This window comes from Lathamus discolor, chromosome 2 (genome assembly GCF_037157495.1).
Source record: "Lathamus discolor isolate bLatDis1 chromosome 2, bLatDis1.hap1, whole genome shotgun sequence".
Lineage (NCBI taxonomy): Eukaryota > Metazoa > Chordata > Aves > Psittaciformes > Psittacidae > Lathamus > Lathamus discolor.
Genome location: NC_088885.1, coordinates 5416422 through 5438484, shown reverse-complemented (window position 1 = coordinate 5438484; position 22063 = coordinate 5416422). Strand labels below are relative to the sequence as shown.

Sequence of the window (22063 nt, the reverse complement as noted above, 5' to 3'; positions counted from 1 at the left end):
GGTCCTCCTAAGTGCTAAGAATTCTCTTTCCTAACGTGCCTTTTCCATTTGCTGAAGGAACCTGTGAAAAGAGTGCTAGCTCTTACAGAAGCTTGCTTAGTTGAGCGGGATCCAGCTACCTATAACATTGCAACTTTGAAACCCTTAGGCGAGGTAAGAGGCAACCCTTCTCATACCACTTCTTCAAGTAGATCCTCTAAAAGACCATGTAGGAATTCAACAGTATAGATAAGATGGCCTTAATTAGTAGAGTAGATAAATAACACTGCTTCCTGAATGAAATCTTTATCTCTTATTTTTAGGTATTTGCAATAGTATGTGACTGTGAAAATCCCCAGCTTTTTACCATTGAATTTATCAAAGGACAAATTCGGAAATACTCTTCAACAGAAAGGTAACTGGAGCTCTGGCGGGTCATGAATTCCAGTGGGATTTGCCATGGGTGTTCCTCACTTCTATAAACTCTGACCTTGGGACGTGTTAACTCAAAGCCTTGCTATTCCACTGGTCTGCCACTGTAGAAATCAAGATTTGTTACAGGACCTAAATCTCTCCCCTTTACCTTCATCCTAACTTTATCTGTCTAGAAAGGTTTCAGATCAACATGCGAGAGTGTTGGGCAGTTAGATACAACCTGCTTTTCCAAAGCAGTGTTGTTCTGTGTATATTTGACTTGGTTAAGCAGTATATCTGAGACAAGGAAAGAAAGCCCAGTTTAAGTGATCTAGAAATGTGAAGGCTGTAAACCCTTTGAGCTGTCTGCTTGAGATGGTCTTGGCTGATTCTATTTAAAACAGCCAACAGAAGAGCACTTGCAGTTGTAATGCAGTCTAATCCTGCTAAGCAAGGTTTTGCAGAAGGCACAGGGATGAATTGGCTTGCAACATGTGTCACTCATTAACAGATAATCCAGAGCTCATCCCTTTAGTGAAAGGCTGCATCTGGCTATATTGGGTGTAAGACAGCTCTGTTCTTACAGTGAATAAAGGAACACTTGAAAGTTAGTGACTTGTAGATGTGTAGCTGCTAGCACCAGTGTTAGTAAGAGATTCCAAGAATTGCTGCATTTCATTCTGTGTGGTGTTTTTTTTTGGCCTGTTTTTCTTACAACTTGGATCTTTGGCATCACTTTTGTGATCTAAATTGTATTCATACGTGTTTCACCCAACCCAGAGATTCTCTCCTGGCTAGCTTGTTGGATGGAGTGAGAGCTTCTGGTAATAGAGATGTTTGTGTGAAGATGACCTCCACACACAAAGGCCAGCGCTGGGGATTACTCAGTATGCCTGTAGATGAAGAAGTAGAGAGCCTTCATCTGAGGTTTTTGGCTGCTCCTCCAAGTAAGCTAATGTTGATTACATGGTTTTATAGCGCTGTTTAAAACATCCAGGTACTGTGTACCTAACTTTTGTTATGTTTTCTTCCAGATGGTAACTTTGCAGATGCTGTGTTCAGGTTCAATGCTAACATTTCCTACAGTGGGGTACTACATGCAGTTACACAAGATGTAAGAATAAATCCTCTGTTCAACCTCTTCAGGTGTTGTTAGTGCATAAAGATATTAATCATTTTTATTTCTTAACCAGGGTCTGTTCTCAGAAAACAAGGAGAAACTCATTAATAATGCCATAACAGCATTGCTTTCACAAGAGGGAGATATTGCAGCATCTAATGCAGAGCTTGAAAGCCAATTCCAAGCAGTAAGACGACTAGTGGCTTCAAAAGCAGGCTTCCTTGCCTTTACTCAGCTTCCAAAGTGAGTGAGAAGTCTCTTCAAGCTTGGAAGTAATAGGTGAAAACAGTTCTTAAGCTGTTGATGATGTCTTATCTTAAAAACTGAGAATTGGAGTCTGAAAAGGACTGGAAGATTCTGTACATTCTGGCTTCCGTCAGGCTTTAATGTGAATTGAGAATAAGCGTTAGTATGTAAAGCTGATTCTTCCTTAGCTACAAAATACTCTCTGCTGGACTCAAATACAGCTTGATGTTTTCCCTAGTCAAAAATGACACATTCATATATCCTTGAAGCAGGCAGTTCTTCATTCTTAAAGTATATTGATGTCATTGCTAGCTTCAGTTCAACAGAAGATAAAACTTAATGGTAGGAAGTTCAGGTTAGATCTAAGGCAGAAGCTCTTCCCTGTGAGGGTGCTGAGGCGCTGGCACAGGGTGCCCAGAGAAGTGGTGAATGCTCCATCTCTGGCAGTGTTCAAGGCCAGGCTGAACAGAGCCTTTGGTGACGTGGTCTAGTGTGAGGCATCCCCGCCCCTGGTAGGGGGTTGGAACTGGATGATCTTAAGGTCCTTTCCAACCCAAGCCATTCTGTGAGTCTATGACTCTAAGTTGAGGTGTACTCCTACAGTAAGTACAGGCTGCTTGGAGCTTGTCTTAATTGGATAACATAAAGCAGGAAAACTGCCTGCTGTTCTTCTGAAAATTAAAGGTTCTTTGGAATATTTTTGACTCTGGGCTATGGGGAAGCTGGATGATGTAAAGATTGATGGATGCACCTAGAACATCTAAAGGTCTCAGACTGTTTCTCTGTGAGTAGTGTTTTGTTTCCTCTCTGATCTTGGTGATTTTGCTTTCCTTTCAAAAGATTCCGAGAACGGTTAGGAGTGAAGGTTGTGAAAGCCCTCAAAAGGAACAATGATGGAGTAACCCATGCCTCTATAGACATGCTTTGTGCTCTGATGTGTGTAAGTATTAAATTGCAGTTCTCTCAGTTTGGAATGTGTGAACTTGTAGTGCATAGGAACCAGACCGGGGCTGCCTTTTAACTGACAGTGTGCTCAAACATGAAATAACTTGTCCTACAGTGACTTCCTGCTGAACTTGAACTAAAGTAGGATGTACTTTTTATGGGTTCAGAGTGCAGCTTTTGGACTACAGCTGTTAAGAACAAAGGGTTGAAATGTGACTGCATGGTGAATACTTGTTTTTTTTATAGCCCATGCATGATGACTATGACTTGAGGCAGGAGCAGCTGAACAAAGCTTCCCTTCTTTCTTCGAAGAAGTTTCTAGAAAACCTCCTAGAGAAATTCAATTCCCATGTGGTAAGTCAAATTTTGCAAATGAATAACTTATCGAAGTGTCTTTCCTAATTGCTCTGAAAACACTTCTGTCATGCTTGGGTAGATCTTTGAATGTGCTTGTACCTGGAACCTAAGCAAAGAAAATACAGCTCTGTCTGGCACTGAAGCTTGTTCTAAATAAGACTGGTCTTGACAGGTGAGAGTGTAGCTGTCTGTGCTGCAGAACTTGAGTGTCATGCAGCAGATGTTGGCGTGTTTAATATGGAAACTGGGTGGTCCTTTTAACTAAAAGGAACTGAGAGGATAGTGTAAACTGGTAATTATGGGATTAAAACTAGAAAAAGGAATTTCAGCACATTAGTGCATGAGGTCATGAGCCTCTGATATGTACTAGGAGCCAATACTTTACCAGAGTATTGCCATACTCAAAGAGTAATAGCGTATTTTAAGCTTTCAGTTTTTGTTTGCAGATACGGCAGGGAGGAGCACCTTCAGCATCATCGGTACTAAGACTTGCATGAGGACCCCGGGCAGGGGAGAAACACTGTATCTGTATTACATACTTGTCTTCCTAATTTCAGGATCATGGGACAGGTGCCCTAGTAATTAGTTCACTTCTGGACTTCCTGACATTTGCCCTATGTGCTCCATATAGTGAGACTACTGAGGGGCAGCAGTTTGACATGTTGTTGGAAATGGTGGCATCCAATGGAAGAACGCTATTTAAGCTCTTTCAGGTAAGATTTAATGGGGGTTTTATTATCATTAGAGGCCTTAGGTAGTCAGGGAACATGAATTTTCTCTTCTTCTGAAAGACACATTTCTCTACTATTCAGCTGGTTAATGTGCCTAAACTTTTTCTACCTTGGTGAGTTTTTAGTGACCTCTTGATTTTACCGTCAAATATCAGATTGAGGTGGTTATTCCCTAGCGAATGATATGCCAAATCATTGTAGAATAGACTAAGGCTTGTTTCTAGATACACTTGAAAATACCACTTAAATATTAAGCTAGATTCAGCAGATGAACAGGACTTCTTCTCTTTGGAGAATCTGCCACCTTTTTGTTTCTTGGTGAATGAGAGTTAAGAGAGTTACAAAACAAGAGTAACATCTGCTTTAGTGCTACACCTGTAAGAATAAGAGGATTTTTAGCAAAAATGTCAATGCTTTCTTCCTGAAAAAACAATGCTCTTCTGCTTCTTGGTTGGTGTCAGCTTGTCAGACAGTTTCCCTGGCATTATTCCAGCTTCTCTGCTATATACTGCTGTTCAGAAGTCCATCTGATACTTGTATGAGACCCTTGCTTAAAAGCATAGGGTAGGAACTCTTCCTGGGGCTGGCTTTCACAGAACTGAACTAAATTTTGCCCAGAAATGGAGGTAGAAGAGCCATGTAGATATGTTAATGAAACTGACTGGAAGATGATCTAATCTTCACATTTTGCACTTGGATAATGATTTTGTCAATGTTCTGTTTTAGCACCCTTCCATGGCAATTGTGAAAGGAGCAGGTTTGGTAATGAAGGCAATAATAGAGGTGAGCCTTATCAATGTCACTTGGGATAGCGTAATAGATGTCTGTTGCGTATTGTCTGTTTCAGAAGTGCACTTGCAATAGAAGTTTGTTATATTGGCTTCTTGTGGGGAGGGAGGTGAGTGGGAAGGTGAGGAACAGGACACCTGCTTAACTGTAAGTGCTTTAATATAGCAACTTGCTTTATCTGACACCTGGGGGGTTGGAAGGCATGTGAGTTGGTTGGAACATTAGGTAGTGCCTTGCATGTCTTCATACTGCAGTTAAGATTTGGCTGTTAATGTTGTGTGTAGCTCAGTCACATACCTCAGAGCCACCAGACTTTTCCTGCATGTTGAAGAGGGTCTCTCAAGGAGGAGAGGCTGTATTTCCTGGGATGCACTGCCAGATGGAATGGGACTGGGATTAGCAGGCAGTGATGTCCCAGAGCAGACTAGTGATGTCAGCCTCTGGTCTTGCTCTCTGCTTCAGTGATTTTGCTTTGTTGGTTTCCATGCCACATGATGTATGGGCCAAGCCCATACTTCTCAAGGGCTGCTCATGATTGTTGCAGGGTGACCTTGCTAACTGGCTCTCGACACTTCCTGTGTTGAAATTCAGGGCCTTAGTGTCTCATTGTATCACAGTAGCTTATGCATCTGAAATGCATCTAGAACTTTCTTCAAATGGAAGTGAATGAACACTTGAAATAGAGGTAAATCCGCAAGTTTCCACTGATATACCTGATAATGTTAGTTAAAAGTTGCTATCCCATTTATTACAACTCCTGTCATTTGAACTATAGTGGGACATGGGCAAGTAAAACTGCAATGAAAGCTTTTTCTGATTATTCATTGCAGCTAATGTACCTTGCCTGAGTGACAGCCTTATCCACATGGCTGTCTTAAACCCATCACCACCAGTTACTCTTAAATTATTACTGTGGACCAAAGTCAAGCAACAACCTGTGGCTGTCATTCGTTGTTTAACCCTAATTTGCAAGTGCAGGGTGGAAATGGTGCTTGTAAAATGTATACTACAAACCTCCTGAAGTAGGATGGGAGACGTGCATCTTACCCTGTCCAGTTACTGTCCTCGTAGATATAACTACCAATTATCTGGTCCATGACTTTACTATAGCTTTGATCAGTTGCTGTTGAGAGCTTGCACTTAAAGCCCATCATACTCTAGCTCCTGGCTTTTGGATAGTAGTTGATGTAACTGATGGTTAAGAAGGCCTTGGAACTATAGACTAAGATAAAAGCAGCTTAACTAAGATTCTTTCTTTAGTAATCATCTTGCCCTGTTTCCAAAGGAAGGAGACAAAGAGATTGCTACCAAAATGCAAGATCTTGCCCTCAGTGAAGGTGCCTTACCTCGTCACTTGCACACTGCTATGTTTACAATAAGCACAGATCAGAGGATGCTTACAAATAGGTATGTCCATCTCACTTGATATGCTATGTTTAAGAAGTCTTAAGTAATGGCCTAGCTAACATTGCAAAAGTTGGGAGGTCAGGAAGAAAGCTTGCAGTTCTGTAGAATATTTTCTTCAGCTGCTGTGTTTAAAGAGATCAAACTTCAGCTGAGACTGCAACCACATAAGAAATCTTTGATTTCTTATTTTTTTTCCCCCAAAAGGGCATTTAAGTAACTCATTAAAGGCTTGAGTTTTGACTTTTATGTTTTTTTTTCCTGAAAACATCCAGGGAAAGGAAAGGCAAGTAGGATGTCTGGAACTGTAAGAAGGTTCAACTTAGATTATACAACTGTATAAATTCTGGTGTGCTCTCCTGGACATCTTGCATGCAGTTAGGATCACCCATCCTTGTCTGAGAAAAGCCTCCTCATACAGAAATCATTCCCTGAATTCAGCAGTCAGTAGAACCTGGGAGCCGTGAGACCGAACCTCAGGGTGTGCTGGGGAAGATGAGTGATAATTCAAATGAGTTCCACCAAAATAGAAGATTATAGAAGTTTTTCATTTTTAGCTGCACGTTCCTGAAGTGCTTAAAGAGTTGCTAAGCGATGGAGTGACAAGTGGAACTTGTTGCTTCTGTGTGTCATCCAGGAGGGAGCTAGTAAGAAACCTTCTGTCATACTAGTTCTGTTTGGAGCTGGTATTTATGACTCACTTGTAAGCAATGCTTCAGTTCAATACAGTAGAACCCTAGAGACAAATGTTGGCAGCAAGTATCAGTTGGCATAGAAAGTGGGCTCCCAGAAAGGCTTTCCCTAGCCAATAGCTGGTATTAAGAGCTTCCAGTAGAGCAGTTAAGAGTTCTTGATGGTTTCTAGACTCTTAACTTTAACTGTAACTTAAGATTGAGTGGATAAACTTACTCTTGGTTATTAGATTATTAGTTTCTGCTCTATTGCTCAAGTGTTCTTTTGAGGTCTAGATCAAAAAGCATGTGCTGATACTGTTCCACTAACTTCACTGGAACTTCATAAAGGCAACACTTTAAAGCATGCCAAGCATATACTTGAACTGGAACAATATAATGCTTTGTGCTCTTACTCACTCAAGAGCATGAAGCTTTTGCTCATCTTCATTTCACCAGCATTGTAAGGGTGTCAGTTTAGTAGCTCACAGTGCTATTTAAAATACTAACAGGCAGTTTCAATGGCTTTTTCAGGCAGTTAAGTAGACATTTGGTTGGCCTCTGGACAGCTGAGAACAAAACTGCTATGAACTTGTTGAAACGTATTTTGGTGAGTAAAAATGAGACATGGAGTAGGGAAAGAATAAAATCAGAGCCTGTAGCATTAGAAAACTTGGGATAGTCTATAGAGCAAGCATATCCCTTTTCTGCTCCAAGGGGGAGGTCTACCCTGGGAGATAGCAGTCTGGCATCTGCTATTGAAAGGATATTGATGACTAGTAGAAAACATCTCGGGTTCTTAAAGTGTTCTGTTATTTTCCTGCCACTTCTAAAAATGGTGTATGACACAACTTAAAAATAAGGTGTCTGACTTCTTTGTTAAAAGGACAAAAATCTGGAGGCACAGTAAACATAACCTCTAATGCTTAATGCCAATAAGAAATTACGGCAACAATTCTGTCTATGCTTTCGTGCCTGTCCAGCTTAGCTTATAACACAGCTTTATATATTGGCTCATAGTTCCCGTGTTCTTTCACCCTTACAGCCTCCTGAAAGGTTCTTGCTTAAGTTTCTTCAGTGAAACTAGTTCAAAGAACAGTGTTGTAATGAATTATTAAATCTGGAAAAACAGCAGATTAATTAACTTTTAATTAACCAGATTAATTAATTGGCTTTTAAATTCAAAATGGCAGTTCCTTCATTATTTGGCAGACTGTCCTAGTCTTGGTCACTATCTTCCGGAAGGCTTAGTCAGATGAGAGACTCTAATCTCTTAATGTCACGTGCAACATTCAGTCCATATCAGAGGATATGGATGGATTCTAGTGTTACAGCATTCACCCACCTCAGTACTCCTATGGTATCAACTTTTCTTCCTGAAGTCCTTAGCTTCATTAAGTACTCCTTTAAGAAGTGGATGTAGGCAGGAGCTCTGCTTTACTGAAGACGATAATGTGCATCTATTGATTGGTTCTGTTGAAGATGGTGGCATTTCACTAATAAAGACAGAAAGCTGCTGTAGCTTTACATACTCCCTTTAGAGCAGCATGTAAATTCTGGTTTGAAATATCTTAAAGAAATGATCTTGTTACCTAATGTGATGGTTTCTGTTCCATTAGCCACATGTGTATTTACGCTGGTTTTAAATGCTTTTAGCCACCAGGTTTGCTGGCATACCTTGACAGTGCTGATCCTGTTCCTGAAAAAGATGCTGATAGGATGCATGTTAGAGATAACTTAAAAATTGCAACTGTAAGTAAATGGAGCTGTCTTATCTCTTACATTTTATAGATGTACTTTTCTAATGCAGACACTTGACTGCTGCATTGACCTGCATCAAACATTGATAGACATGCAACTGCAAATAACTAATAGGGTTTATTCTGCAGGATCAGTATGGCAAGTTTAATAAAGTGCCAGAGTGGCAGAGACTGGCTGGAAAAGCTGCAAAAGAAGTTGAAAAATTTGCCAAAGAGAAGGTGGATCTAGTCTTGATGCACTGGAGAGATCGAATGGGCATAGCTCAAAAAGAGGTAAAAGTATTTGGAACTCTTTGCTACAGGCACTTGGCTAAGTGTAGAGAGGAACACCTACAACTCCATGAAATCAGAGGGAGATTTGACAGTAATAGAAGTGCAGGAACATGAGAAACTTCATGGTTCTGCTTACTTTCAGGAAACTTAGTCTCTTACTACCCTTCATCTTGAGTTAGAAGTGTATTCCATGTAAATACAGCAATGTAAAGCAGCATATGTATTAAGCTTTACCTTATTCTTGCTTTAGCTGACCTTGTCAAATTGGACTGCAGCTGATGCGCATTTCTTCCAAGATAATTATACAGGAGAATAGGAAATTCCTTGAAATAAGACAAACCAGTTTTTAAGCTGTAGTCGGAAGAAACTAGGTCTTTGCATCCAAAGTTATGTGCTTCATGCTGGTGGTGTTTTAGTTATGGAACCTGCTAGAAGCAGCTTAGTATTACCTTGAATGTAGGTATCTCAGTGCTTAAATAGCAGCGTAATATTCTACATAAACCGTGGTTAACATTGAAGTGATAAGTGACTGTTTTCATCTGGTATTATAAGAGGCAATCACTGCTTGGGTTCTTACTGTTGGTCTCTTCTTCCTTTAATTTTATTGTCATGTTCTGTATGATAAACTCCTTGAATAATGAGGCATTTCCCTTAACTTTCTCTAGTCTTCTGACTCAGCTTGAGTTTTATGCATTCTGGAAATGAAACAAAACTATCACTTATGCAAGAAAGAATTAAAACAGCAGTGCAGTGTGGACTATTGAAAATGCCTGCCTTTGCATTTGATCTGATGTAACAAGCTTTAATCTAGGAAAACCTTAACTTGGTAAAATCCAGCTCAAGGTTTAGTCTGTGGTGCAGAATTCTGACAGGTAATATTTCTGGAGTAATGGTGACCTAGGTTCAAAACAAAGTGTTAATGCAGAAATGTAGAGAACAGATGGGCAGACTGCAGTTTAAACATCTTGTCTGGATACTGAGTTTAAACAGGCATTCTTCTGTCTGGAGTTCTGGGCTGTTTAATTTCACAGTAAATGTATGCAAGTGTAGCTTGGCAAAGGGAGTAGCAAATTTGGTGTTACCACGTTGAAATACGTCAGTGGCTGTGGCTTGTTAAATGTACCTTTTCTTTTTCTTCCTACTTTCCGTCGCAATCAGGACAGAAACAATATGGTGAGTCTGTATCCCTGCCACTCGTGGATTATGTTGCTCAGACTTCTGCTTGCATGTGGTACCTCATGTAGAGTATAGCATTGACTTCATGCTTGGTCAAGCTTAGGGAACCTTTCAGTGGCCAAGTCAGGATTGTGACTTACTTGGACTTGCTCCAGTTACTGCCTTTCAAGAGCAAAGCATTCGTGTGGGTTTCCCCTCCGTCAGCTTTGGACCTGATGAGTGCTTATGGTGATGGGAACTAAGCTTTTCTCAGGGGTAGCTCGCTTCTACATGAATGACTTGTTAAACAGCTGAAAGCTTCTCTGGCATGATTTAACTTGGTGTAAATAACGCTTGTGAAAGTGTGTTGCTACTGCTTGCTAGAAAAGTAGACCTTATTAATGAGGCTAAATTCAGTGTGGCTTTTGAAGGAGCAAAAAGAAAAGCCTAGCTTCTTATTTTAAAAGGGGAAAATGGGAAGTATGTGTTTTGACTGCCTTCTTACTTCTGGCTCTTTTGCAGAATATAATTCAAAAGCCAGTGATATTGAGGAAACGACGCCAAAGAATAAAAATAGAAGCAAACTGGGATCTCTTCTATTACAGGTAAGATACCAAGATTGGTATGGTGGTCTCAGGTGGGAATTATTAGCTGGCTGTTCTTTCTGTTAAGGTCTTCTGAGTTGCTGTGGCTTGATTCCAATTTCTGCCTGCCTTGAAACTGTGCTTTGTAAATGGCACTTACCAGAAATGAAATCCTAAGGTATACTTAAGGATTTATCTTGTGTTTAAGAAAGAGGGAGACTTGGAAAGCTTACCAAATGTTATCATCAAACTACATTTTTTTTCCCCTTGAAACGAAAGGAGGAATGAATAACAAACTGCAGGTGTAGATCTACATTATGTTGAAGGCTAAGCAAAGCAGCTCTTAAGTCATTGTAGTGTGTTGGTGCATCAACATCAGCTACTTAAGATGCTTTAGCTTGAGTTGGAATAAGAATGAGTTTAAGGCTAGGAAAAAGCAAACACAAACAAAAAGCTTACCTGTGAGTCCTTAAAGTTATAAGAGAGGGGCCTCCAGCTGAAGAATATTAATGCTTTTCTTTATCTAGAGGTGTTATGTTAAATGGGCTAATAAAGCTTGACTGGCAAACTATGAAAAAGAGCTTGGGGAAATTCTGCAAACTTAACTGATTCGATGCTTAATGGCAAATATAGTCCATTCTGCACAAGTGATGTATGAAAGGAAGATTGGCATGCTCCTAAACTTGAGTATTAGATGCTGCTCTCAACCAGTCTGTGGATCCAAAGGCTGTTTTGTAACTGCCATTGCAGAATGTCCACAGACTGTGACACTCAAGGCATCGACTTCTATTTTCCTGCCTGAACTACTTTTTTTGTTCAAACTACACACTTTGTTGTGTGTGTCTGCTGCCCTGGGTTGTTGTTCACTTGTAGCCCTTTACTTGTAGATATGTTGAATAGCTTGCATGCCTTTTGGTCATCAGCTATGTCCAGATAACAAATTGAATGAAAAGGGATGACATACACATGCTTTAGCCTAGGCTGACCAAGGATAAGGCAGGGGGAAATGGCTTTAAACTGACAGAGGGGAGATTTAGATTAGATACAAGGAAGAAGTTACACACTGTGAGGATGCTGGCACAGGCTACCCAAAGAAGCTGTGGCTTCCCTATCCCTGGCAGTGTTCAAGGCCAGGTTGGACAAGGCTTGGAGCAACCTGCTCAGGTGGAAGGTGTCCCTGCCTGTGGCAGGGGTTGGAACTGGATGAGCTTTGAAAACACTACGTAGATGAACAACCGTAACTATTGTGGCAGACTAGAGACCACTACTCAGTGCTTTGTAATTAAAGTTCACTAATGCTAACCTCTAGCTTGCTGGCTGAGCCTTGTCTGCCTTTCAGATGATGTTTTAAGGGGCTTACACCATGTAACTTCTTTCTTAGATTTCTTCAGGATCATGCTAGGTCAAACTTGATTTGGAACTTCAAAACACGGGAAGAACTGAGAGATACTCTCGAGTCTGAGATGAGAGCATTTAATATTGACAGAGAACTTGGTAGTGCTAATGTTATCTCATGGAACCATCAGGAGTTTGAGGTAAACAAGTGAAACTGTGTATGTAAAATGTGTCTACTTAAAATGTCACTTTTCTGTCTCTACATGAGTGAATCTTGTGTTGACAATCCCTGACTGTAAGATGGAGTATGATATAAACTGTTCTAAGGCTTGGGGCTGTGAACAGGTACTGTTGTCCAGTGTCACTCTGCAAAACTGAAACCTTTTCAGCTGTAGAGCTGAAACAATGATGAGAACCCTTGATGTATTCTTGCATTTAGAGGAAAAGAGTTGGAGTTTTGTGGTCAAGATTCTTGTTCTTAAATGTGCTCCATCAGACTTGTTTTGGGTAGTTTCACAAGTCACCTCCTCCTGATACTGGTTCTTTGTCTTGATTTCCATCATGTCTCGGTGATCTTAAGGCTGTTAAATACTGCATTGGAAGCCATGAATAGGTTATGCGGCTAAAAATATGCTGTGCTGTAAATTGCAAGCTGAGGATGCTGTTTTCACATTCTAGGCACAGCAGTAATTAAAGTCAAAATACCCTTTGGGCTTCTGCAAAGCAATTGGTATGGTCCTAACTGCCTTTCTCAAAACAAATTGCAAGATGTTTTTGAGCTAATAAACACTTCTGTGTTCTTATGGTGCCGCACAGTTTTAATGAATGTGTAATGGTAAAGCAAAGCAAGGCCACACTTGAATTCAACTGCAAGATATTCCTAGATATTCCCAATGCCATCCTGGTCGCAGTATAGCTTTATAGTTAAAATTCAAGCAGAGGATTACTAGTAAAGCAAGAGTAAACTGCTTTTGAGGAATTCTTAGTTGATGACTATGGCAAATCAGAATTGCAACATACCAGGATGATGCTTTAGGAGAAAGAATGATTTTTATGTATGCAGCTTATCACACAGCTACAGATCAGTTCTTGCTCTGATGCATTAAATAGCTGTGTTTGGGGTTAGATTGGTATTTCTTGTACTGGCATTTAGCTTTCCAAGTTTTCTTTAGCTATGGGTCAGGTGCAGGACTTCTGGGCACCACAGGGTCTGCTATCCCAGCTCTGTCTCTCCACTCTAGAGGTGCTAACTGGGGCAGAATCAAAACTACAGAGATTTGAAACTTAGTAATACAGGCTTCCCGCCTGCACTTTGGGCCGCAATGTGGCTTATGCGACCAGAATGCACCACTAGCATGCCTCCAATTACAGCCCAGTACAGGGCTTTGGGATGGGCTCGGGGAACCTTGAACAACTGCTGCCTCATAGATTTGCTTTTATATGTTTTAAATGAATACTTCATCAGGCAATGCTGTAAGTATTTTACTTAAGCCTTTAACACCACTATGTAGTTATCTGTCAGCTGTAGAACCTGTCACTGTGCCAAGGGGAATGGTGGCTTGGGATTGCTCTGGAAGTGTACTTTTTAGTGGGATGTCTTTGTATCACGTGCTGCAGTCAAATCTGTTGTCAACTTTGGCCTCATCATACTGGCCTGCAAGCTATAGATAAGAAAGACCACTGTAAAGAGTGCCTTTTGTGGTATGTTGGAGGCACCTGTAAGTGAAGCGCTTGCCAAATGCTTAAAACCACTGAGCATTGAGGCATATGGTTAAAATTAATGTAGTTGCTCTGAAGTTAACAACAGGTCTCACTGTGCAATTTCACTTCAGTGTCTTGTTGTGTATCCTGATGCCTCTAGGCTTTTATTACCCAGCATAATAGCAAGTAAAACTAGTAATTAAGTCGTATTTGTATTTTATATGTGTAGTAACACTGAGTGAAATACCTTGCGGTGGAATAACTACTTATTAAAGCTTGAGTCACTGAGTACATCATGTATTATCCAAGTTTAGCTAATAAAACCAGCTGATATTAGAAACAAGTTACTTAAAGGCTGGAAGCAGGGGTTTCAGGAAGATAAGGAACTTAAGCAAAACGAAAGCTTACGGCATGTATTTTGTAGAGGTGTGTTTCTTTAACAGCAAACTGGCAGATTTCAGTCTTTCTCAGACTGTAGGAGAGGTTGCTAAACTTGCTCAACTTACAGAGACAAGCAAATACAGTGTTGTTACGCAAACAAAAACTTAATGAAGCAGAAACAATCTGCTGTTAAATAACTTGTTCTGCATTGCAGGTAAAATACGAGTGCCTTTCTGAGGAAATAAAAATAGGGGATTATTATCTAAGATTGCTACTGGAAGAAGATGAAACGGAAGAGAGTGGAGCAATCAAAAAATCGTGAGGCATTATTGAAATCGTCTCTCATTCCCAGGTCTCCATTTGTTTTCTTCACTAAGATCTCATCTCTTTCTTAGATACGAATTCTTCAATGAACTCTACCACCGCTTCTTGCTTACCCCAAAAGTGAATATGAAATGCTTATGTCTGCAAGCATTGGCCATAGTTTATGGAAGATGTCATGAAGAAATAGGACCGTTTTCTGATACCAAGTACATTGTTGGGATGCTAGAAAGGGTAAGAATTATTTAGAATCACTTGATACAGTAGTTAATATACAGCTAGTCCTGCATGTGTTCAGATATTTCAAATTGCTGTGGAACTCAAATTTTGGCTTTATAAAAGGTGAAGCATCAGCATGAGTACTTCTTTTCCATGCTGTTCCCAAGTGTTCCTAGTATCTTTCCTTGATTTAGTTTCATTAAAAAATCCCCTGCTGATCATAGTGGTATTTCAAACTAGTCTCTTTATTACCTGCATTTTATTGACCTTAACAGGTTTTCAGGCCGTACAGAAATAGTGTGAAGGAACTTTGTGTGGTATCTTGTGCTTGCTTTTGTAAAATGCAGGAGCATAAAGCTTTTAAGCGGAGAATCCTGTTCCATAGCACATTGTTTTGAAATACTGACTTCAAGAGTAGTAGCAACAGCCCCCAAACTAATGCAATGTCTCAGATGGGCATGTGTGGTGGATCAGTTTTTTAGTGGTAACTCCTTCAGCTATTAAGTGTCTGAGAACTGATACAGTTTGCAAAACTACATCTCTGTGCAGTCAAGAAGGGACTCTATGCTAACATCAGTGTGGGTTTTAGATATGGCTGTTTCAAGTGAAACTGAACCAATGCTGTCTCTTATTGCTTGGCCTTTAATCTTGATGGTCTCAGCAGGGATGTAACATCAAAGACCCATTCTGCCTGCTGGCTGAAAGCCTTCTTGTATTTGTGTTAACCAGCTCACTGGGGAATCCAAACACTCCCTTCAGAGCAGTGGGCTTGGCAGAAAAGTGGGTTCATGTGGCAGACCCAGAGCAACAAAGGGGAAGGAAGGCTTTCCTCCTCAGTTGCAGAAAGCTGGGTGTATTAGCTGTGCATGAAACTGGACGCTTCATACTAGTTTTATCCTGGGCATGAAAAAAGTGAAAGGGTCTTTTCAGGTACAACTGTATTGACTTTTGAAGGTAACTTGTAATATGTGCTATCAAATACTAATTTGTTCTCTTCTGTTGCACTAGTGCACTGACAGGCTTGAGCGGGACAGATTGATACTGTTTCTCAACAAGCTGATCCTGAATAAGGTGAGGTGGACATGTGCACTTAACAGTAGCCTGTTGGTCTTTCATCTGCAGAAAATGGTCTGAACTGGTGCCTCAGGGTTAACTTGAATAAAAGTTCAAGTCTTGAGAAAGTCTTAAAACAGTGTTTGATGCAGCCTTGTGGGGTGTGGTAGATGTTGCTTGCTGCTGAGAAAACTGAGGGAAATGTGTAGATATTGTGGTGATTGTACCTTCTAGTCACTTTAGAGAATGATTTGCCTTTTCTTACGGTCATTTCTTACTTGACGAAAACTGTTTTTGGTACATGTAATAACTCTTACCTAGAAAATGCTTCTGTTAACTCACTTCATCCATTAACAGAAAAATGTGAAGGACGTTATGGATTCAAATGGGGTTAGAATCCTTGTAGATCTGCTTACTCTGGCACATCTTCACACAAGCAGAGCTACAGTCCCTCTGCAGGTACGTGGTCTTTGTTTCTTACTACTCATATATTGCTTTGCTAAAAGGTCAGTTCTTATAAACAAAACCAACCAACCAAAAAAATCAATGTCTTTTCACATTTCCTGATACTTGCACTGAAGCTAACGTTGTTCTTCTAAACATCACCTTCTAGAGCAATGTGATTGAGGCAGCACCTGATATGAAGAGGGAGAGTGAGAAAGAATGGTATTTTGGCAATGCTGACAAAGAAAGGAGTGGTCCTTACAGCTTTCAAGAGGTACCTGTCAGCTTCAAACTCTCAAATCATTTCCATCCTGGTGATTGAGTGTGTTTAAACAGTGAGAGGTAAAACTCTAAATAATGCTGAGCTATATTCTCATAGCAACTCTTTAAGTAAGGATTAAAGCTGCAGAAGAGATTTACACTGTACTAAGAGCCACATCCTTTTTGCCTACCCCTCCATGCCCCCTTATGCTGTAATTTAGTCTAACAACTTCATGTTTCCTCATAGAGTTGTAAATACGTTGGAATTTCATGTGACTGTTGTTAGTCTGCTATACAGCAGCTAAAAGCTGGTTTTGAGTGTGAATTTTTAGGAGCAGCGGTAGCTCTAAATACTGAATCAACTAAATTCATCTCTTACCTTGCAATAGATGCAGGAACTATGGAACAGTGGAAAGCTGACTTCGAAAACACGTTGCTGGGCTCAAGGTATGGATGGCTGGCGACCATTACAGGTCATCCCTCAGCTGAAGTGGTGCTTGCTTGCCAGCGGCCAGCCTGTATTGAATGAGACTGACCTTGCCACACTTGTACTCAACATGCTCATCACAATGTGTGGATATTTTCCCAGCAGGTAAACACTAATTCCCAGCAGAAGTGGTTAACTGTCTCTGGCAGATGCATAGACTTACATATTCTAGCTTAAAGCTTTTCTTGGAAACCAAGAATGAACTGTAGTAAAGAGCCTTTTAATGTAGTAGTAAGTAATTCTGTGAGCAAATAGAGTTTATAAATGAGACAATACTAATATTGTGAAAAGGACTGCAAGAATGAATGCACAAGCTACGTGAGTTTCTAATGCACAGTGGCATAGTCTTACTCTAGCAGGCAGTCTCTTGTTTAACTTAAAGCTGCTTTAATGCATGACGTTAAATCACGCTTACTTTAGCAAGCAGCTTTGGAGTTAACAAAGAAATGACACTGAATGTGATTTCAATAGCCTGATACTTATGGCTTACGTGCCTTTTTCCTTTCAAGAAAGAACAACATGTGTCCTTACTGCTGTGCCACTTTATTTTTCAGGGATCAAGACAATGCTATTATAAGACCTTTGCCTAGAGTGAAGAGGCTGTTGTCAGATAGTACTTGCCTTCCTCACATCACTCAGGTAAGCAGCTCTCCAAAAATGTGTCAGAGTTGAAATCTGACTTAATCCACCATCTAACCTGTGTGGATGCTTTCACTGGGACAGACACATGAAATGGCATGTGTAACATCCTGCAGATCTCTGGACAATAAATAGTTTATGTCACTGTGGGGTGTTACACATTTCATGTTGTCTCAGCCCGTATCTCATTCATAATATTTCCATCTTGACAGACTGAAAAGCAGTCTGGAGAATGTATCTCGAGATGACCCTGCTTTTGAGCAAGGCGGTTCAACAAGATGACCTTTAGAGGTCCCTTCCAACTGTGATTAAAACTTGTTGTTTTGAGGCTGTAATTAACTGAAGCTCTTTAAGTTTACTGGCTTGTCCCAGTAGCGAATTAGCAGAAACTTCAGTTTTGGCTAGGTAACTGCACTACTCAAGCAGCTAATATAAATGCTTGTGTTGGATTTCAGCTGTTACTGACTTTTGATCCTATCCTTGTGGAAAAAGTCGCTGTGCTGCTGCTTCATGTCATGCAAGATAACCCTCAGTTACCTCGTTTTTATCTGAGTGGAGTATTCTTCTTTATCATGATGTACACGGGTTCCAATGTACTTCCTATTGCAAGGTAAGGAAAACAAAAACTACCTTTTGATGGGTCCTTAGAAGGACTGTTGCTCTGAATGCTTCAGGGAGTGTGACTTGCTAGAACCAATGTGAGATTGTGAGCAAACACCCTCTAGAGGAATTCTATCCATGTGGTGTAGTCAGCATTAAAAAAGTGAATTGCTTATGACTCTGCCAGGGAGGGAAGGAGAGCGTGTCGGGTTATGTAGTTTTAACAGTACAGCTAGGCAAGGCTTATTGTAGAGCAATGCTTACAGGCACTCAAGAGAAGTAATACATGCTACTGATGTGCTCATGTGGTGTTTGATAGTAAGCAGCTATCGAAAGCGGTGGAAAAATCTAATAGCCTGTTTTAGTATGGAAGCCTATAGTTAAATCAGTCTGTACTGCCTGCCACAGACACACTGCATGTGCAGGTGGCTGTTGCAGTTCATTCCAGTGCTCTTCCTCTGAAGTCAATAGTTCGTAAAAAGCTCTTGTAGATTTCCAGTCAAGTCTCTTCATAAATGCATTGGGAAATGATTGCATGTTTACATGATGACTGTAGTGTAACAGGGCTGTCAGCAGTTAGTGTGAGATCATCTTACTCCATTTCTGCAATGATGATCTAACAGTGCAAGGAGAGGTTGATAGGCAAAGGTTGTGTCTCTGCTGCTTTTGTGTGGAGAAAAGAAGCTTTTGGGAACAGGACTTTCAAACTGAAGCGATGAACATAAGGCAACATTTAAAACATGGGAGTGCTTAACTTGGAGTTCCTAAGGATCTGATGGACTTTGTACAGATATTCATGCAGTTGTTGCTGTTACTTTTTTATCTCAAAGTAAATGTATGAGGCTTGCCAGCTGGACTGTGTTCTTCTCCTTATCTTTGCAGGGTGCCATAAGTATCAATTAAACAGAAAATAACTACTGTTTCTCTTACAGGTTTTTGAAATACACACATACAAAACAAGCTTTCAAGTCTGAAGAAGTAAGTAGATTGCAAAAATAACTGCCTCTCTTCCCAAATAATCTTGCAGACCACCTGTAGTCGTTTTAACAATACTTGATGTTAGTTCTTTCTCTAAGGTCTCGAGAGCTAGCATGTAAGAACTAAAAGGGAAAAGGGGGAGGAGATTTTTAGATCTCAGGTTGGTTATCAAGACTGCTTACCTTTGAGATGACAGTGTGATCTCTTCTGTAGACAAAAGGTCAAGATATAGTTCAAAGAAGTATACTTGGACATGTTCTTCCTGAAGCAATGGTGTGTTATTTGGAAAACTATGAACCAGAAAAGTTTTCAGAGATTTTCCTTGGAGAGTTTGACACTCCAGAAGCAATTTGGAGCAATGAAATGAGGTAACTGTTTTCTTTCAGAGAGACAAATCTGAACTGCACCTCATGCTGAAGAGGTCTTAGCTTTGCCATTTCTAAAGACAGCCAAGAATACCTAGATTCCATGGTTTCATTACTTCTGTTTGCCTTCTGCAAGGACAATGTCCTGCATTGCCCTCTGCTTCTCTCAAAAATAACGGGGCGGAGAGGAGCAGAATTGGCAGTGGAAGGGGGAATCTTTTTCTGAATATCTGTAATTTTTACATCTGCCTCTATCATACTTGATTAAGTTCCTTTCATGAGTGAGACTTCACTATGTATGTGGACTGTTTTTACAAGTATTGTACTCATTTATTGCCAGCACCTATCTAAGACCTATACCTTTAATATTACAGTGTATTTTTAGGGTCTCCGCAAAAGTAAAGAGGTGCAGAGGGAGGGCAGAATGTTACTTTACATCATTTGTAATAATCTGGTTTTCATGGAATTGAAATGGCTTTATAACAGAATAGGACCGAAGCCTATTCTGAACCCTTCTAAACCATGGGCAACTACAAAGATCAGTCTTTACAGAAGAAATCATTGCCCACACTTGTACAGTCACTGGGGACTGAGGACTGCTTGGCAAGTGTTAAACCAAAGTCTCTTAACTTGTAGGCGTCTTATGATAGAGAAGATCGCGGCTCATCTTGCTGACTTCACTCCTCGTCTTCAGAGCAATACAAGAGCACTCTACCAATACTGTCCAATCCCAGTTATCAACTATCCACAACTGGAAAATGAGCTCTTCTGTAACATTTATTACCTCAAACATCTCTGTGATACATTCAGGTTTCCAGACTGGCCAATTAAAGATCCAGTAAGTAAGAAATATTTTTAGGATACATTTAGTTCTTGATCTTTCAGAGCCCTGAAAGCGGGGTTTGTAACAAATTGGGAAATCAAATGCTAGGTTTGCAAGTAATTGGTCGATCCTGACTTTCAGTTCACATGCAAATATGTTAAACGCTTCTTTATCTTGAAGCAGAATAGACTTCATGTCATATAGCAATCACATGTTAAGTGTATCTTCCTTGTGGTAGCTACTAAGAAAGCAAAATAAAGCAGCCAAGAAACTTCAGATAGTGTTTCAATGAACCCCAAGTGACTGGTGATGGGGAGGAATCCTCACATTTGGGTTCTTATTTGTTTTCGATGTACAAGAAACTGAGCTAACTTGGTATCGGTATGTTAACTGAATTGATGAGATTTTAGGGAAGAAGTCTATGGTCTAGAGCAGTCTAAGCAGCTTTATTTATTCATGCAACTTCTGTAGTACTGAGATGTGAACTGCATATAATTTAAGGGATTCTCTCCTAATGTGACTCTTGGATAGACATTTCTATCTTAAGATATTCTTACTATGAATAAAATGTAGCACTGCAGTGAAGCGAAGTCTTAATTGCTTTGTGACTGGAGGACAACCATGATTACTAAAGGTAAAAAGATTAGGTCTTTGATCTTAGGGTGATGGGGTAATAAGGATTCATTAATAAAACAGCACTTTGTTAGTAAAGATGATGTGTGCTGGTGTCAGTGTAAACAAATCTCTAATATACTGTACTTATTTAGGTTAAACTCCTGAAAGATACACTAGAAGCTTGGAAAAAGGAGGTAGAAAAGAAGCCACCTACCATGTCAATAGATGATGCTTATGAAGTCCTTAACCTTCCCAAAGGGCAAGGCCAGTAAGTTGTTTTCAGTATTTAAAGTTCTATAACTACATTTACATAAACTCTGTACACGGAACAAACTGATGAGCAAACATCAGAACTTAGCAACCAGTTAGTGGTGTCGGTTATGTCTAGCACCTGCTTCTTTCACAGGGTAAGATTGCTTTATCTGAAAAGAATCAAGGCTTGAAAATCTAGCTCCAGCCTTTGAGAGAATACCTGTGAAACATTCAGATAAACTGAAACTGGGGCAGGGGGAGGTATTTTGACTTCTGCTTCAAAGCATTCCCTAGGCTATTTTACAGGACAAGCATTCGACTCAACCATAGTGAGCAAGGAATATGGCAGAACTTGAATATGTTCAGAGTGAAACTTGGTTTGGCTAATCATGCTTCTAACCCCTGCCAGATATTGTCCTTTTCTTGGTGATAATATCCTTGGGATTTGTTGCTTCCTGTCTTACCACTTGTTTCTGACTTCAGGCCTCTGGAAGAGAACTGACAGGACTTTGTATTTTTCCTTCAAAACCAGTGCACTCACTACAAATCACGAACCTCTAAATTGACCATTCTGTGTCAGCTGATGAAGCAGGATTTTTCCAACTGGAAGAGCTTTATAGTTTTTCACTTACTTGCAGTTACTGTTAGTACTGCTGTCAAAATCCAGGCTTGTTTTTGTGTTTGATCGGGGTTTTTTTGATGTTCTTTAATGCAATGGGACTTGTTTCTCATAGGCATGATGAAAGCAAGATCAGGAAAGCTTATTTCAGGCTGGCACAAAAATATCACCCAGACAAGAATCCAGAAGGCAGGGTACGTATGACACAAACTGATGGTGTTAATAGACTGGGGGCAAATTAAGCTGGTTTGTGTACTAAGAATTCTGAAATGCCCACTTCAGTTTTCTTTCTCCCTTTTAAAAGCCATGCCCTAGGTGAGTACTAGAATACAGATTAATACCACAGAGGAGTAATTGAACCGGTGTCAATCAAGGAATATTAGGATTTCTACAGAAAACTGATGTAATCAGGTCAGATTCACATCTCAAAGCATCTGGTTTAGAGTTATGCAGGACCTAAATAAGCTAATTGCTCCCTTTCAAAGACAGACTGCATCCTCTGCCCATTCTTACAATTGATTAAACTGTACTTACTGCTTTTG

The 22063-nt window shown here is 40.2% G+C and overlaps 1 protein-coding gene and 1 long non-coding RNA gene across 4 annotated transcripts in view; one reads left to right on the top strand and one right to left on the bottom strand.

The window, feature by feature from the left end:
- The window catches only part of DNAJC13 (DnaJ heat shock protein family (Hsp40) member C13), a 54842-nt gene that overhangs the window by 13841 nt on the left and 18938 nt on the right, over nt 1–22063 (top strand). For 2 of the 3 annotated variants that reach the window (XM_065665561.1, XM_065665563.1), the window contains exons 8-36: nt 58–153; nt 303–394; nt 1174–1340; nt 1428–1507; nt 1587–1756; nt 2600–2699; nt 2951–3058; nt 3619–3774; nt 4519–4575; nt 5867–5988; nt 7191–7266; nt 8313–8408; nt 8546–8689; nt 9848–9862; nt 10367–10449; nt 11810–11963; nt 14060–14163; nt 14241–14400; nt 15394–15456; nt 15796–15897; nt 16052–16156; nt 16533–16735; nt 17185–17269; nt 17725–17879; nt 18802–18847; nt 19061–19215; nt 19849–20050; nt 20803–20918; nt 21637–21715. In XM_065665561.1, coding sequence (XP_065521633.1) covers nt 58–153; nt 303–394; nt 1174–1340; nt 1428–1507; nt 1587–1756; nt 2600–2699; nt 2951–3058; nt 3619–3774; nt 4519–4575; nt 5867–5988; nt 7191–7266; nt 8313–8408; nt 8546–8689; nt 9848–9862; nt 10367–10449; nt 11810–11963; nt 14060–14163; nt 14241–14400; nt 15394–15456; nt 15796–15897; nt 16052–16156; nt 16533–16735; nt 17185–17269; nt 17725–17879; nt 18802–18847; nt 19061–19215; nt 19849–20050; nt 20803–20918; nt 21637–21715 — 3291 coding nt within the window. The remainder of the gene's footprint in view (nt 1–57; nt 154–302; nt 395–1173; nt 1341–1427; nt 1508–1586; nt 1757–2599; nt 2700–2950; nt 3059–3618; nt 3775–4518; nt 4576–5866; nt 5989–7190; nt 7267–8312; nt 8409–8545; nt 8690–9847; nt 9863–10366; nt 10450–11809; nt 11964–14059; nt 14164–14240; nt 14401–15393; nt 15457–15795; nt 15898–16051; nt 16157–16532; nt 16736–17184; nt 17270–17724; nt 17880–18801; nt 18848–19060; nt 19216–19848; nt 20051–20802; nt 20919–21636; nt 21716–22063) is intronic. The other variant, XM_065665564.1, reaches the window with a different exon arrangement.
- Nucleotides 8077–9025, bottom strand: LOC136007614 (uncharacterized). Its single transcript, XR_010609770.1, has 3 exons — nt 8924–9025; nt 8249–8367; nt 8077–8152 (listed from the first exon to the last, which is right to left on the bottom strand). It is a non-coding gene; the product is annotated as an uncharacterized LOC136007614 (long non-coding RNA).